The 15,219-nt window shown below is 45.8% G+C and overlaps 1 protein-coding gene across 2 annotated transcripts in view; it reads left to right on the top strand.

Annotated features, from left to right (window-relative positions):
- SYT17 (synaptotagmin 17) overlaps positions 1–15,219 on the top strand; it is a 30,743-nt gene that overhangs the window by 13,604 nt on the left and 1,920 nt on the right. For both annotated transcript variants that reach the window (XM_085237339.1, XM_085237340.1), the window contains 2 exons: positions 4,661–4,781; positions 5,579–5,734. In XM_085237339.1, coding sequence (XP_085093465.1) covers positions 4,661–4,781; positions 5,579–5,734 — 277 coding nt within the window. The remainder of the gene's footprint in view (positions 1–4,660; positions 4,782–5,578; positions 5,735–15,219) is intronic.

The following is a 15,219-nucleotide window of genomic DNA, read 5'->3' as shown; positions in this document are numbered from 1 at the left end:
ACACCTCTCTCTCGCAGACATGGGACAGATGAAAAAGTGTCTGGCAACTTCACTCAGAGAGCCTTGACACAGCAACTGATTCAACCTTGTGTATATCAGCATGGAACAGAGTTCATGTTGGTGGTATGGCATTGAAGGAATTTAATATGGAAGTGAGTACTGGTATTTTCCCTATTTTTCAAGCATAGCTGCCTAATTAAAGGAGATGGTGCAGAATCAGTGCTGATGAATGAAATATATGTATTTCAGTTCCTGAAATATGTATATATATATATATAAATATATTATTATATATAATATATATTTCTGATCCTTAGTAGCTCAGCCTTCCAGGAATGATTGTTGTGTGTCACAGGATGCTGTAGAGACCCTGTTAGAGCAAACTGTTCTAAGCCATCAGTTTCGTAATGTGCCTGGAGGTATCATCACAGATAACCTGGAGGAAGAAAATCAGTCTAAAACTTCATTAGCAGTGTTGCATAGATGTCTGTGCTGATGTAATGTGCTCTGGTTCCCATCGGGAACTGGGGAGAGTTTCTAGCTGCAGTTTTGCTGGTATTGTAGCAATACAATATGAGCAGCCAGGGTAGGCTGTCAGTAAGGAATCTCCCTAATCAAAAAAGATGTGCAAGTGACATTACTTATAAACTTCTTCTTCCCTTGGGATAGCCTCGTTGTGTTTCAGAGAGGACAGAAAAAATAAAACTGTCCTTTGTGTGTTTGGTTCAACTCAAGTGGTAAGGGCAGAAGGTTCTGGATGAGAGGCCAGCCTAGGGCTGGCAGTGTGATAGCAGCAGAGAGGAGCAGCCAGGAGTGAAATGCAAATTCAGCTTCAGGAGTCTCAGACATCCCAGGCTCGATGTCACTTAGGCACCTAATCAAACAGGAAATTGCTTTCCCAGGTCATCTGGGATCTTGCACAAATCAGCGCATCGTCAGCATGCTAATGGGAGCTCAGCCGAGGCCTTGGAGAGGTGCTGCCTGAGGGGCAGCTCTGAACATTGTGTTCTGTGAAAAGCACATCCAAGGCAAAAGCAAAACAGACAGCATTTCAGGTTTCTGATGGACAGGGAGGAAAGGGAAGATTCAAATGCTTTCTCTCCCTGCCACATACCGTGTGCTGATGATAGCTCTTGTGCTGTTAAGCTCGTTCCTCTTTACTCAGCCAGTGTATGAGTGTGAGATTTGGGAAGGCTTCAGTGAGCAACAGAACAAAAGCTGTCCTTCTGTGCCTTGAGTCCTCCCATGAAAACGTGTGCCTTGACATTGCTCTTACTGATAGAGATGTCTATAAACAGCATGATGGCCAGCAAAACAAAAGTCCAAAGAGGTATATTATGTACCCAGGGTTTTTTGGAGCACCCAGTTAGTTCCTCTCCTATTGGTTAACGATGGCTGCAAGTGACAAGTGAGCCAAGAGCAAGAGAAAATTACTGAGTGTGGTGTGATGGTGTCTGGCCAGCCTGCTGGGGAGGAACCTGTGGCTGCTCCCAGCTGTGGATGTTGGCTGACCACCTGGTGCCCCTTAGCCACAGTGGCAGGGATTGAGATGCGTTTCCTAGATTTTCACAGTTGAACTAGAAATAATACATTTATAGGACCAGAGGCAGTTCACTGCTCAGGTTAAGTGCTTTTAAAGGTCTGAGTCATTCATACCGTAGGCTATGAATCGAGCTGGGTTTCCTTGTGAAACCACCTTTTGTTACTGCTGGAAACACTTCTGTTGTTCTGCCTTACTGTAGGACCACTTTGTTTTTGGGCACAGCCACCCTGCGTGGTCCTTTGCAGGCTGCATTGTACCTTACCTCCCTTAACATAATTAGTAAAAAAGGATGCGCTTGGAAGGCAGTGAGAGCTAGAAAGGCTCTGCTGGGATTTGGGAAATTAACCTGATCTGAGACTCCTTAACACTGGTTGGAGTCTTTGGAGTCCAGTGGATCACACAAAGTACAGCATTTTGTATCTCTCTCACGTAGTCAGAAGGGTTCTTTGAGAGCTGCCAGTATCTCTGTTATGTTGGTTGCTGCTGAAAATCAGGGAAGTAGCTTTCCCTTTCCCTATTAAGGCTCAGCACTGTCTGGCAGCAACATGCTTGTATTACATGGGCTCCTGGCACAGCTCAGTGAGATCAGCTGTGCCTCCAATGTGCGGATCCAGATGGAGTTACCTCAAATTTTGGATGTCCAGCACTCTTAGCTTGAGTTGATCTATAGAGTGTCTTACCTTCCTGTCTGGTGTCAGCCCGCCTCCATCTGCACCAGGAATCTGATATTTACAGCCTAAACTGTTGGGCTGTCTCATCCCAGCTGGTAATAGCATCGTTAATTAGCTTCTTAATTTGTGCTGTCTGAATGTACCTGAATTTCTAGGAATTAAAGTCTGCATGGAACCCAGCACAGCGGTGAATGCAAGTGGAAAACAAGGCTAGATGCATTAAAAATGTTGGTGTATTATTAAAAAAAAAAAAGAAAAGAGCTGAGGGATAGTGCAGGTGGATCATGTTTGCGTAGCGTGGGTTGTATAATGCTTCCTTACTGTGCTGGTGATAGATTTTACAGGTCAGGTGTGAACACTGAGATTAGCTCTTGTGATTTGCCAGGCAGGAGGGACACTGGGTGATGGCGGTGGGGTGGCTTTCTGCTGTCTGGGGGCTCCTGGCAAGATCTGAACCATGCTTGGGGTGGCTATTCTCAGTGATAAATTTGTCTGAGTGATTTTGGGGAAATATCAAAGATGATACAACTAGGCATTTGAATCACGTTGAGCATGATGCTGTCCTAGATCCTTTGTGCAACAGTTGGCTACGAAAATTTATGTGGGTATGGCTTGGCCTTGCAAGAGTTCTGAGCATGATGTACGTATAAAGGGAATGGCTTGCTGATGGAAAAAATTGAAAATATCATATATTGAAGTGTGCTGTGATGTGGAGCTGCACAAAGGCTGATGGAGGGAGCATGCCATCCAGGAAAAGCAAAAATATTGCAGCAACAGCAGGAAATACATATGGTTAATATGAGTCTGTGATCTCATCATGACCTGCATAACGTGACTTGAGAGATGCTGTGAAAAAGGGAGTTAGGAATAAGAAGTCAGGTGCTTTTTCTGGTATGGGAGGGAGGCTGTAGGAAAGGTGCCATCAGGATGGGCCAGCTTGGGGCTGACACTAGTGATGTGGCTCTGGGGTAGCCAGGGGTGCAGGGAGGATATGTGGTAGGATCAGGTAGACTGCTGTTGTATTTTCCATATAAAGCAAAAAAAAAAAAAAAAAAAAGAAAAAAAAAAGAAAAAAAAAAAGAAAAAATTGCATCAGAGGCACAGGGCTCCCTCAGCCTGCCACCTGCTCCTGCATGCCGAGCACATCCCGCTGCCTTCGCCAGGAGCAGTCAGCAGGAGCAGAGGAGACAGAACGCCTGCGGGAGAACTTTTAACATGATTACGTGATGTCAGATGCAGCACTGGGCTCGGTGGGTGAGGAGCTGGAGGTGCAGCCTCATGCATACCGGGTTTGGGCAGAGCTGTGGTGTGCTCACATTGGTCACTCAGCCTGGGATGGGCAGCTGCCATGCTGACCTGTCTGCTGTGAAACTGGGCCAGCTATGGCTGTGTATCACAGCTTCTTCTCTGTATTGTCTACCCAGTCGCTTAGTCTCTGATTCCTTTAATCTAATATTTGGGGTATCATTAAAGATATTTAAGCCTTTTGTTATGATAGCAATACCACAACAGCTCCTTTTTCTTCTGGGAATGGGAAGTGTTGGTCAAATCTCGGCTTGGTTTGGACCTGCCCTGCACCATGAAATGCAGAGCTGGCTTTGGGCTTCTGCAGGGAAGTGAGAGGGGCTGGTGGCCAGCCCTGGTGTGGGCTCTGCAGCTCCAGCCTTCACTGAACATAGTTTGCATCTGAGAGTAATGGTGGCTCTGAGCCAGGTCAGGCTAAGGGGAAGAGATTATTCTGTGCTGTCATGCCTGAGGAGCAGTGATGTCAGTTCTCCAGCCCTTTTTATTAGTAGTATTAATTACTGTTTCTAAGCATCATTAAGTAAAGTGAAACGAACGTAAATAATGGCTGAACAGTGACATTCCTGTCATACATCCTGACAAAAAACAAAGGGTGGGCTAAGCCTTTCTGGGATGGGCAGAGCTGGATACCAGAAGACAGCTCTGGATCTTCCCACAAGAACCAGGGACATGCTGACCACCTGCTCCTGAGTTGTGCCTGAAGTTCCCAGGAGGCTGATGGTAGTCACTGGGGCTGAGGAGAGGAGAGGACATCTCAGATGGAGTCCATATTGTGAGTGTTGATCAGGAGGTGAGACTGATGAGATGAGAACAGCATGGAATCACTCAGAATGAAAGGGGGGGGGGGGAAGAAACTACTGACCCTGTATTCCTTCTTCCTTATATGTCCTCTTTGCAACGACTACTGAAAAGCTGCTGAACAATCAGAGGTTAAAGAGCAGATCTTCATCTGGGGATAGTATTCTTTCTTGTTTCTGCTCAGCACGAGGTACCACCAGATGGTTCTTGGTTGCAGCTTAGTGTGTGACTAAAATTTGTTTTTCAGGCATTTAGGCAAATGGGATTTATTTAATTTCTCTTCCTGCTCTTTCCTTCCCCTCCAAGCTATGTTCTAAATTTCCACATTCCCTTTTCCCCATAGAATGAAGTTGAGCTGGGGGAGCTGCTGTTGTCACTAAACTACCTGCCCAGCGCAGGAAGACTGAATGTGGACATCATTAGAGCAAAACAGCTTCTTCAGACAGACATGAGCCAAGGTTCAGGTAAAGGGCAGGCTATTTCTCACATTACTCATGCACAGCTTTTATATACTCCTAAAGCAGACCGCCAGCAAGGCTGCAATTTGTGCGGGATCTAGGGGGATTTGGATGCTCAGTTCCTTTTAATACAAGGCACTGGATATTCATTTTATATATGTAGCCAACAGTAACCAAAATAGCCAGAACACTTACTCTGAGCTAAAATTGAGGGTATGAATGCCTTTGTGATGCTGAAGTTCAAAATCTCTGAACCAGAGTGAGATGAGGAGCCAGAAGTCCCAGTTACCTCCACGTTCCATGTTGTAAGACAGCCTGTTTAAGGTTGTCTTATCCTTTGCAGATACTGAGCACTGTGTGAATGTTAATATTGCAGTGGTTTTATTTAGGAAAACTAGCTGCTCTGTGGACAACATTAGGTTTTCACAGTGTCCATGCCTTGCTCCCTGCTGTTTCTGAGCATGCAGACTGGCAGTCATGTGCTGCACCAGGCCATACTCCCTGCCCCAGCATTGCTGCTGTCAGAATGCTGGCATTTTTTAGAAAGAGCAGAGCATCTGGCCTGAGTCAAGGCTGTCATTAATTGCGCTCAGTGTGGTTTCAGCAGGAGCGTTACTAAGGCAGCTGCCCGACTCCTGCCTCCCCGCTGCGCGGTGCTGCAGGCCTCAGTCCTTTCCCAGCGCTGTTCTCCAGCATGATCCAGCCCTGTGTCCCTGTGCCCAGCTGTGCTGAACCTTCCTGAACCAGGACATTGTCTCACTACTCCAGTAACGTACAGTCTGTGTTTGTTATATTTTTGTCAGATCCCTTTGTGAAAATTCAGCTTGTTCACGGATTGAAGTTAACAAAAACCAAGAAAACCTCCTGCATGCGGGGAACGATAGATCCCTTCTACAATGAGTCCTTCAGCTTCAAGGTTCCCCAAGAAGAACTGGAAAATGCCAGCTTGGTGTTCACAGGTAAATGTGCTGCTGTTACTGGTGTGGCGTGGCCTTACTCTCCTCTGAGGTGAGCAAAGCAGCATTTGCAGGCATGCAACGAGCCCATGCAGGGCAGTGCTGGTCCTGGTAGCTGCCCCAGAAGGGGTGGCCATTGCTGGAGTTCTGGGGTAGCTCAGTAAGTATGCTGAGCTCTTCAGAGCCGTCCACAGCTTGAGTCTGGAGCTGCTGGGGATGCACCTTGTCTGTTCTGTGCTTAATTTGTGCCACTGAAAATGGTTTTCTGCATTAATTACACTCTTGGTGATAGCCAATATGACATAAAGCCAAAAATCAGAAGAATAAGAGATGAGCATTGGCTGATCCTAAACCCAGCCATTGGCAAAGGTAACTTTTGGTACCTGACGTAGTTTGCCTGTCCGATGATGCAGTCGAGGTGTGTAACATTGACATCACCTCTTCCCTGCAGCACAGCTCCACTGGAGGAGTGCTGGGGTTGAGTGGTGGCTTTGGGGACATACGCTGCACCCACAGCCACTCTTGAGTTCCTGTGTTTCTAATTTTATTTTTTGGCAGATTTCTGCTCATTACTCATCACCTTTCCAAAGAACAGAAATGGATCTGTATCTGGGAGAAAATATGTTGACTTACTTTACTCCTTAGATGGCAGATGCAGGTGTCACAGCCTGTACCGGGAGCCTAATTCCCACCCATTAGCTTGTTTCCAAACGTGTCACAGCAAAAGCGATGCTGATCAGTAATTTAAATCCTGCCCTTCATGTTCAAATATTTCCTCAGCCAAAAGCCTATAATTAATCACGTCTTTGCATGCACGTTGTCCTGAATGCACCTTTCATGTGCAATGATGAGTCTGTTCTTGGAAGCTTCTGTCAGGTGTTCACGTGACAGATGTGAAATATTCTTCTTTGTTTTCATCTTCTTATATGAGAAAAAGTGGATGCAATACCAGCACTGTGTGATAAGGAGAGTAAGGGGGGTGTTCTGCTCCTCACTGAAGCTGAGGAAGTTGGCTTTGACAAAGCGGCTATTGGATTATTTTTTTTATTTCTTTTTTTTTTCTGTGTGTGTGTGTGTGTGTGTGTGTGTGTGTGTGTGTTCAAATGGATGTATTTTAAAATAAGTGAGTTGGAAGTTAGTTGTGTGATTCATAATCATACATAATGCAGTCAGGTTTCAGTAATGTGTCTTTTCCTTGGTACTTGGCTGGTGATGCTTGCTTTGGAAGTTGCAATAAGTAATCCCAAAATGTCCATTTTTGCTCTAGGTTTTTGTTTGTTTGCTTTGTTTTTGCTGTTGCGGTGGTTCTTTTTTGTTGTTTGTTTTCTGGAGCTGATTTTTAATTTTATTTTTTTCTTTCCATGGCTCTAGTCCTTTAGGTCAGTTAATTAAATTTGCTGTTGACTCGAAGACCAATTGAAAAGGAAAATAATTGTGCTTGAAGGGTGGTTGATGCTGCTCTAAGTGGGTAGAGAGCTGCCAGTCACTGAAGCCAGAAAATGAGTACATCTTCAATAATTTAAAGGAGCCCTTTTTGTGGCTTCATATTTTGGACCCAGTGTGCAGCTGTCTTTACATTGGCTTGGCTTCATTTGAAGGTGGTGGAGCCGTGCCAGTCCCTATCAGCTCCTGCCTCCCTCTGTGTAGCTACACTGCAGAGTGATGTGCTATCAAACAAAGTACAGTTATTATTTTTTCCATAGTGTTTTTTTTTTTGTCTTGAACAGACTATCTGGCTTTCAGTGCACTGTAATAGAGATTTGTGCCTGTTTCTCCTGTGGCTTTCCCAATGACAGCCTTGCAACCTGGCAGCTCTATAGGCTCTCCTCTGCACTGTGTTCCTCATGGAGCTGCAGAGAACCACCCTTGAACTGATCCCACATTAGGGCACGGCTGTGCTGGGGGTGGGAAGCCTGTGTGTGCAGGTGGGGAGTGTGGGGGCAGCTCAGCACGAGCAAAGATTTGGGGTATTTGGGACCATTTCTTAGACTTTTCTTCTTCCTTAGAATCAGAGTGATTAAGGTTGGAAAAGACTGCTAAGATCATCTAACCATCAACCCATCCCTAGCATGCCCACTAAACCTTGTGACTCCTTGGGCATATTGGGACTGAATTCTGGAGGTTATTGGTGTTCACAACCCAAAGTGCTTCTTTTTCCTTCTATATTGGTGCAGGGCACGTGTGCCTTCTTCTCAGGTGCCTTTTGGGGATGTCGCTGCCTCAGGGTCCCCACTTGGTGCCCAAAAGGAGGTGAGAAGAGCTGGGGGGAGGCTGTCTCCACCAGAGCACCATCTGTACGCAGCTCCTCACCAGAAGAAGCTAAAACCAGGAAAACGATCAAGCGATGTAACAAGCATCAATTAGTGATGCAGCAACTTGTAGAGATGTTTAATTGTAATTTACTTCATCCAACACCTTGTCTTGGTAACAAGCACCTATGCAAACAGTGACATGTTTCTTTGTGGTGCTTTTTTCTGTCTGCATTTTTTTGCAACTTGACCACCCGCGAGGCCGTCTCCTTGGGTGTGGGCAGCTTGAGGGCTGGCCCTAGCAGGGCAAATTTGGAAGGACAGCAGGTTCTCCTGAGCACACACACCTCTGAGCAAAGGCATTCATTATTCTTTGTCCCGTGGATAGTGGTATTCAGCTGCTGCCTCCAAGCAATAGCCTGAGGTCACCCCTGGGCACACTGCTGAGGACGTTGGTGCAGCAGCAGCTCTGTGCTCGGGTTGGCTGAGTGCTGGCCTGCAGGTGTGTGCTCTTCCCTGGGAGGTATGGGACTCAGCCCCAAGTCCCAGCCTAACCTTCAGAAAGCAAGAGGCACGATGACACCTGACATCCAAGCACCGTGGTGTTTTGTTAATGATTATAGCATTGTTAATAACAATCGGGTAATGCTGTTTGCGGTGCAGTAAAGCCCAGATGGCCCAATAAAAGCCACTGGAGCTCTGGAGTGAATCGCATCTTGTGACACTCTGACTTCTGATCACTTACAGCTTGCAGGCACTTTCTCTTCTGCACCATTTGTAGGATTTTCTTCACTTTTCGATGTGATAATGTAGGACCATGTTGGTTTTGTTTTAGTTTATTTTTTTAGTTCCTAGGGAAGCATAGTTAAATGGTGGGATGTTGAACACCTACAGCTGTGCTTTCAAGGGCTGCCATGCTCCACAGGGCTGAGACAGCACCATGAGTGTTTCCTGCAGCAAGCAGTTACAGTTCATGTCTTCAGCCCCAACATTGTGCTGATGCTTTATCCTGCAGCTCTAATTAACTTCCAGTTAATAGGGAGTGCTTGATTAAAATAACAGATTGCTGTTCGATAGCAGTATACCACATTCCTCGTTACCTTGTTTTCTCTTTCACTCAGCCCTTGGGGAAATGTAAGAATCGTTTAACGAAGTTTGAATTTTTTGAGGAAGAAAAATCCTTGTTGGGGTGTGTTGATAATGGTGTTGTTTTGGTGCTCAGTTTTCTTTGATTGAAATGCTTTCTTTTTTGAAGAAATACTGCTTACAGGAGTGTGTTTTGAGATGGATATTGGAAAAAATTCCTTCTCAGAAAGAGTGATGAGGTATTACAGTAAGGCTGCCTGGGGGGTGGTGGAGTCAACATCCCTGGAGGTGTTCAGGGAATGTGGCGATGTGGCATTGAGGGATGTGGTCAGTGGGCATGCAGACACATCAAGGATTTTCAATTTTTTTTTTTTAATTAATAGGCTGGTTTCCAAATGTTCAGATAATTGGAACAGGTTGAACTTAGATAATAGATTTGGCCTCAGGCTACTCCAGAATTACGTGTGAATTTTGATTTGCCTGGCTGTATACTGGCATCTGAAGGTCATGCTTTCATCATCTTCAGCTGCCCATTTGCAAGGGGTGAAAAACACAATCTGTTTGGGATCATTACATGTCTAATTTCTGACTTGCTGCTTCAGATGTTTGTGTCTTGTTTCTCCTATTGCTTTTATTTCTCACAAAAATTCAGGAATTTTGTCTTTTGCACACATCTATGGGGAAAAAGAAGTTCTCTCCTCTAACATGAGGCAAGTGAAACTTTTTTTTTTGCCTCCCCCATGCTGGCATACAGGAAAAAGAGGTGGTTTCTGTTTTTTAATGCTATGCTGGGCAATGTAATATCTCTTAGGTAAATAGATAGGCAATTTGCTGCTAGAAGATTGTTTCTATTAGACCTGTGCTTCTGAAGCAATGTGATATCTATATGTTTCATATATCAGGAATATACAGATATTGCAGGTCAGAAGAGGAATCCAATCTGTGCTTAAACATGTGTAATCCTATCTTAGTCAAAGGAAGAAAAGCAAAAAAACATTGATGTCAGCAGAGGATTTTCTCAGGATTTAGACCTGTTTAATTTAGATCAGAAATTGGCCTTTGTTTCTGGTGTTACAAAATACTTTATGTATTTATGCAGTGTACACCATATGGTCCATGCCCGGCTTTAAGGATAACAGAGCAGTGCTGCTGCTCTGCTCCACATGGTGTGACCCAGCAGGTCATCAGGAACACCTCTGCTCCTGGGGCAAAGGGAACCCAAACCAGCCCTGGAAATGGAAGTTTGGCTATAAAAATAGTCACCTGGGACCTTCCCTGGGGGAGAGGTCCTGCGCTGGGGTGTGAACTGCTTTCAGACTTTGGCATGAGGCTGTGGGCAAGCTGCTGCAAGGAGAAGGTGCTGGTTCCCTCTGCTGAGACACCAGGGGATCCAAACCCCCCTCCAACCTGCCTGCAGTGCGGGATTCAGGCTGCTTGGAGGAGATGCTCAGGGCTACTTTTGCGTTTTTGCACCAAGCTGGCCTTTTTAATGTGAAAGACAGGATTAATAACAATGAGAGCACCAGGATGTTTGTGCTTCTGAGGCAATCTGTTGCTTGCAAGCGAGGCAAAATGAAGACTCTTCATTCTACCTGACTTTGTTAATGAGAAGTTGGTGGCTTCAGTCTGTGCATCACTGCTGCCATGGCAGAAAATGATTGTTTCTGGAGTTCTCTGGAATTCTTTAGCAATTGTCTTCTAAAGAAAAGAGCAGTCGCTCTTGGAGCTGACCCGCAGCACTTGCTGATGTTGCAGCCCATTAATTTAAACAGTGTCACGCCTCTCTCGACCTCACTCTTTTTATCTTGTTTTCCTCACCCAACGGTGAAAGAAATTACTGCAGCAGCTCACTGGGCTGTAATCTTTCTGTATATCAAATGAGGAACAATCTGCGTGGCACTGGCTGCTATGGCAGTGGAGCTACCTGGGGACGAGACGCCCATGCTGGGGGCACGGGATGTGGAGCTACCTCCCAGATGCTGGGTTTGGTTTGGAATCTGAACTCTTGGGGTTCAGATTCCCTCTGCAGCTGGGTGTTGTGAGCAGCCTGATAGAGAAGGTGCAGGGAAGTGAGTTTTCCATGCAAATCAGAGTCTGCGGAGATTAAATTGATAAGTGCAAGACCACTGTGTTTCCTCCCTTGCTTTTCTGTTTCTGCTGAATATTACTGGCCACACTCAGGGAGCAAAGGGCAAAGTTTAGTCCACCCCATGGCCTTCACAGTGAGCATGGTTAGTCTGTCTGCTAACAACACCCACTCTGCACTAAGTAGCTCTTTAATATTGATGTCAAGCAGTTCAGAAGTAGTTTCAGACCCATTTAACTGGCAGAATAGACCTTTTAGATGGTGGACACAGTATGGAAAAGGCTGGACACTGATTTTCTACCTGTACAGGCTGGGGAAGGAAATTTAGCTTGCTTGCTGCCCTGGGTTGTGTGCCTGATGTGCTGCATTGAAGTACAGGAGTGCCTGGGAGCTCACTGAGTTCTGAGACTGGAACGGGTGGACCCATGGGAGTTAAAGGCTTGGTGCTAATAGAGTTAGGGTTTCTTCTCAGGAGATAAAGATCTTTCCAGACTTGTTTTCCCAGTAAGGTGCTGCCACCCAGTTGCCCACATGCAGTTTTGGTCAAGTCTTTGCTATTTTTCCCTTTCCTTGCAGTCTGGTTGCAGTCTGAGGATACTACTGTGCAGTGTGGCTGCAGGAGCAGCACACTGGCTGCCTAAGGCTTGCAGGGTTTGCAGATTGCAGCATAACAGTGACTGGCAGCACATGTGCTTCCATGGATGCAATCATGGTTGGGATGTAGGGTTAGAAGAGCTTGGTGTTCCAAAGCTCTTGCAGTAAGAACATATATGTGTATTTTTTCAGAGTCTAGCCCAGTGTGCTGATGTGACACATCAAGCTTTTACAGGCTGTGGCAACAGCAATTAAAAAAACATAATGGGTAATATATTTGTAATGACTTTCTAGCCTGAGAGTTGATACAGGTAGCCAATGTTCCCGATCAGTGGCCGAAGCACCTCCAGCAGTAGAGGCTGGCTGTAGCTGGGTATCAGGGGTGCAGGTGATTCACCAAAGCAATGCTCAATTATTTAAGGCCTTTTAAAATATGCAGTATGTGAACAAATTGAATTAAACCCCAAAACTCTGGGGGCATTTAGTTAGGTTATGGGTGATGCTGCGCTGTAAACAAACTGATGGCACACTGATATAAATCGAGTGAAGGTGTTCTGCTTGATACCTAGCCCAAAGGAGATAGTAGTCCTCTTTTTGGAGCAGAGGCTGTGGGGCTGCAGGGCCTGGTGCCTGCAGGAGGCAGCAGAGGCTCGGGAAAACTCGGGCACATCTGGCATGGCGCATTCAGGAGCTGAAGATGTGCGTGGTCCTGGCTGAGCAAGGCACTTCCTTAAGGAAGCTTAAGGAATTGGCTAAAGAAAATGGTGTAAATTAGCTTTTGGGCTGGATCCGTGCTGGGCTGACGCCATACAAGCAGGCTTCTGGGTCAGTTAGGATCGATGTGATGATAAGAGGATAGCACAGAAATGCTTTATTTGCATTGCATCTCTTGTCCTCAAGTATTCAACCCTTTCAATAGACACGGGTGAACTCAATTTTCTTTTATATTTCAGCATTTCTACTAGAAAGAGGTTCTTTAGGTTTTGTGTTTTTTTTTTTTTGTTTTTTTTTTAAGCCTTTCAGCTTATAAATGCATCTCTCAGTAAAGAGCATCTGCAAAAGGAATTGGTTTGACCTCTGCTTCCTTAATTGCTTTTTGCTCCAAGTTGGCCTGGAAATAAATGTTGCTATTGTGTAAATTGCTGCAATGGTGGAAAGAGAGCCGATGAGATCAGGTTTGTAAGTTCTGTCAGGAAAATCACTTTCTTAACAGGAAAGCAGTGCCTACTGCCTGTAACCAGAGCGGGTCAGACCAACAGACCCACCTGATAATTACCTATTTTCTGCTTCTGAGCAGCCCACAGTGCTGGTTGGAGGGTGTTTAATCTGAGATCTCTTCTGAGCTCCTCCTAGGTCCTGGAGGGGTGCTGAGGGTCAGGTAATTTGGGCTGGGGTAGGAGTGGAGAGCCAGGGCCCTCCTGCAGAGGCTGAAGGTGTGAGTGTGCGTGAAGCTGCTCCTTGCGTCTTGTGTGCTTTCCGTTCTTTGGATCAGCCTTGAGCACCCTGTGAGCCCCTGCCAGCAGCATCAGGCCTCTGCTGGGCCCACAGGCTGCGTGGGGTGCTGGTGGCTGGGGAGGCTGCAGGTTCACACACCTGGACTGGATGTGGTGCTGTCACTTATGGTCTGCAGGCGTGTTGTGAGCAAGTGCTCAGCCATGGGAAACCTCCACCCTGTTCTTCAGCTGTAAGTTTACCTCTGTGCTATCGAAATTATCAAAATGAGAGAAGCAACAGTGCTTGTGTAATTAGTACATTAATATGCTGAAGGAATCAGCATACTAATTACTTGACAGGATGAGAATAGAGGTCAGGTTCTCCAGAAGGGATGAGGGATGAGTCCTGTGGATTCAGACAGCTCCATTAGGATGACAAAACCTTCTCTATTTACCAGTAACACCTCCAGCAAGATGCTTTTCATTATAAGAATTCAAAATGCTTGGGTCAATGCTAAAACAAATGTCTTCTGCATTTAACGCACCTTCTGGTTTTACAATCCTGCTGAGGACTTGGTCCTAAGAATCAAAGAATCAGTATGCCTCGGATACTTTGCCTCTGCTAATTGAAGCTGTGAGTAATTGGTGGTCTTTAGAACGTCCTGGTTTGAATTGGTTTTGTCTCTCAGGATTGAGCTTTGTCCTCTTCTGTGCTTGAAATAAAGAAAAGGAATTCAAAAAAGTGAGGAAGAAACAGCTATATTTAAAAAAAGTAGGAAGCATTTGATTTGGGGCTGCTTTTATGCAATTTTTATCATGTATGCTTTTGCTAGGGTAATAAATTCTAGCAGGCGATTTAGCATAGTCATGCTATCCACATTTGTGATCTCTTCCCTTATGTGAGAGCCCGTGAATAACACTGGCAGGCTGTGTACTGGAGGGGATGGGTGGCTGACTGCTCCTTACTGCAGCCTCAGAGGCAGTTCTCCAGGAAGCACACAGAGCTGCCCTGAGGACACCAGCACCTGCTGGAGATATGCCTCCAGGTGCTGGTGGCTTCACCTCCAGGATCTGATGGTGACCACCTGAGAGGCCATGGATGTCCTAAGATGGAGAGGTATCTCCTTCAAATGGTCAGCGATTTCATGTCATGTTTTTATTGTATGAACTTGGAGAATTGTTGGGGATGTGAAGGTTTTGCTTGCGTGTCCAAGGGTGCTGTGGTGTGGAGAGGGCTGAGTCAGTCAGTGGACTGGTGAGGTGCTGGGCATACTGCAGTAGCACGGAGCTGCCTGTGTGGCTCCTGTGGCTATGAGAACAGAGCTTTGCTGTACCCAAAAATAGTTCTAGGTCATTCAGTAAGAAAAAGCATCTCAGGCACAAGCTGAGATTTTGTGCTGTGGGGTGCTGCCACTTGCAGAGCGAGCACACTGTTCTGTGCTAGCGCCCACCTCTGAACTTACCTGCTTGGGTCCTGGAGCCCCTGCAGGCATTTGTTCTTAGAAGTCCTCCTCTTTCATGGGAAAGGTTTTAATCTTTAGTATTCTAGCCAGTGCCCGTGGTTATCCTGGCTTCAGCTTTTGCAGACTTTTGGTTCAACTTCCTAATGAGCTACGGCTTTATTTCTCAAAACACAAGGTGCTTTTATGCCTGTCCAACAGGAGCACGCAACCTTGGCCAGCATCAGGCCCATAATTACCGACTGCAGCTGTCTGCAGCTTTGTTCCACGAGGCTGGGCTAGCACAAAGGACGGGCGTTAGGCTTGCCTCTCTCCCTTGGTTACTCCCCTGGCCTTTTAACAAATTATAATTACAGAAAATTGGTTCTGTATAAGCATCCCACTGACAGCCTGTGCGTGTGAGATTCGTATCTGTAATTTGGCAATGACACTGATTATCATTACAAGGGGTCGTTAACATTTGTGTTTGAAGAATGGCAAGGATGTCATTCTCCAAAGGATCTGGAGGATGATTCTTGTTCATTTACCGAGTGGAGGCTGTTGTTCTTGCTTCAGCATCCTGATTTGCCTGGACAAAGGT

This window comes from Meleagris gallopavo, chromosome 16 (genome assembly GCF_905368555.1).
Source record: "Meleagris gallopavo chromosome 16, MGAL_WU_HG_1.1, whole genome shotgun sequence".
Classification (NCBI taxonomy): Eukaryota; Metazoa; Chordata; class Aves; order Galliformes; family Phasianidae; genus Meleagris; species Meleagris gallopavo.
The sequence above is the reverse complement of the archived record's forward strand: the minus strand, read 5'-3'. Positions and strand labels throughout refer to the sequence as shown.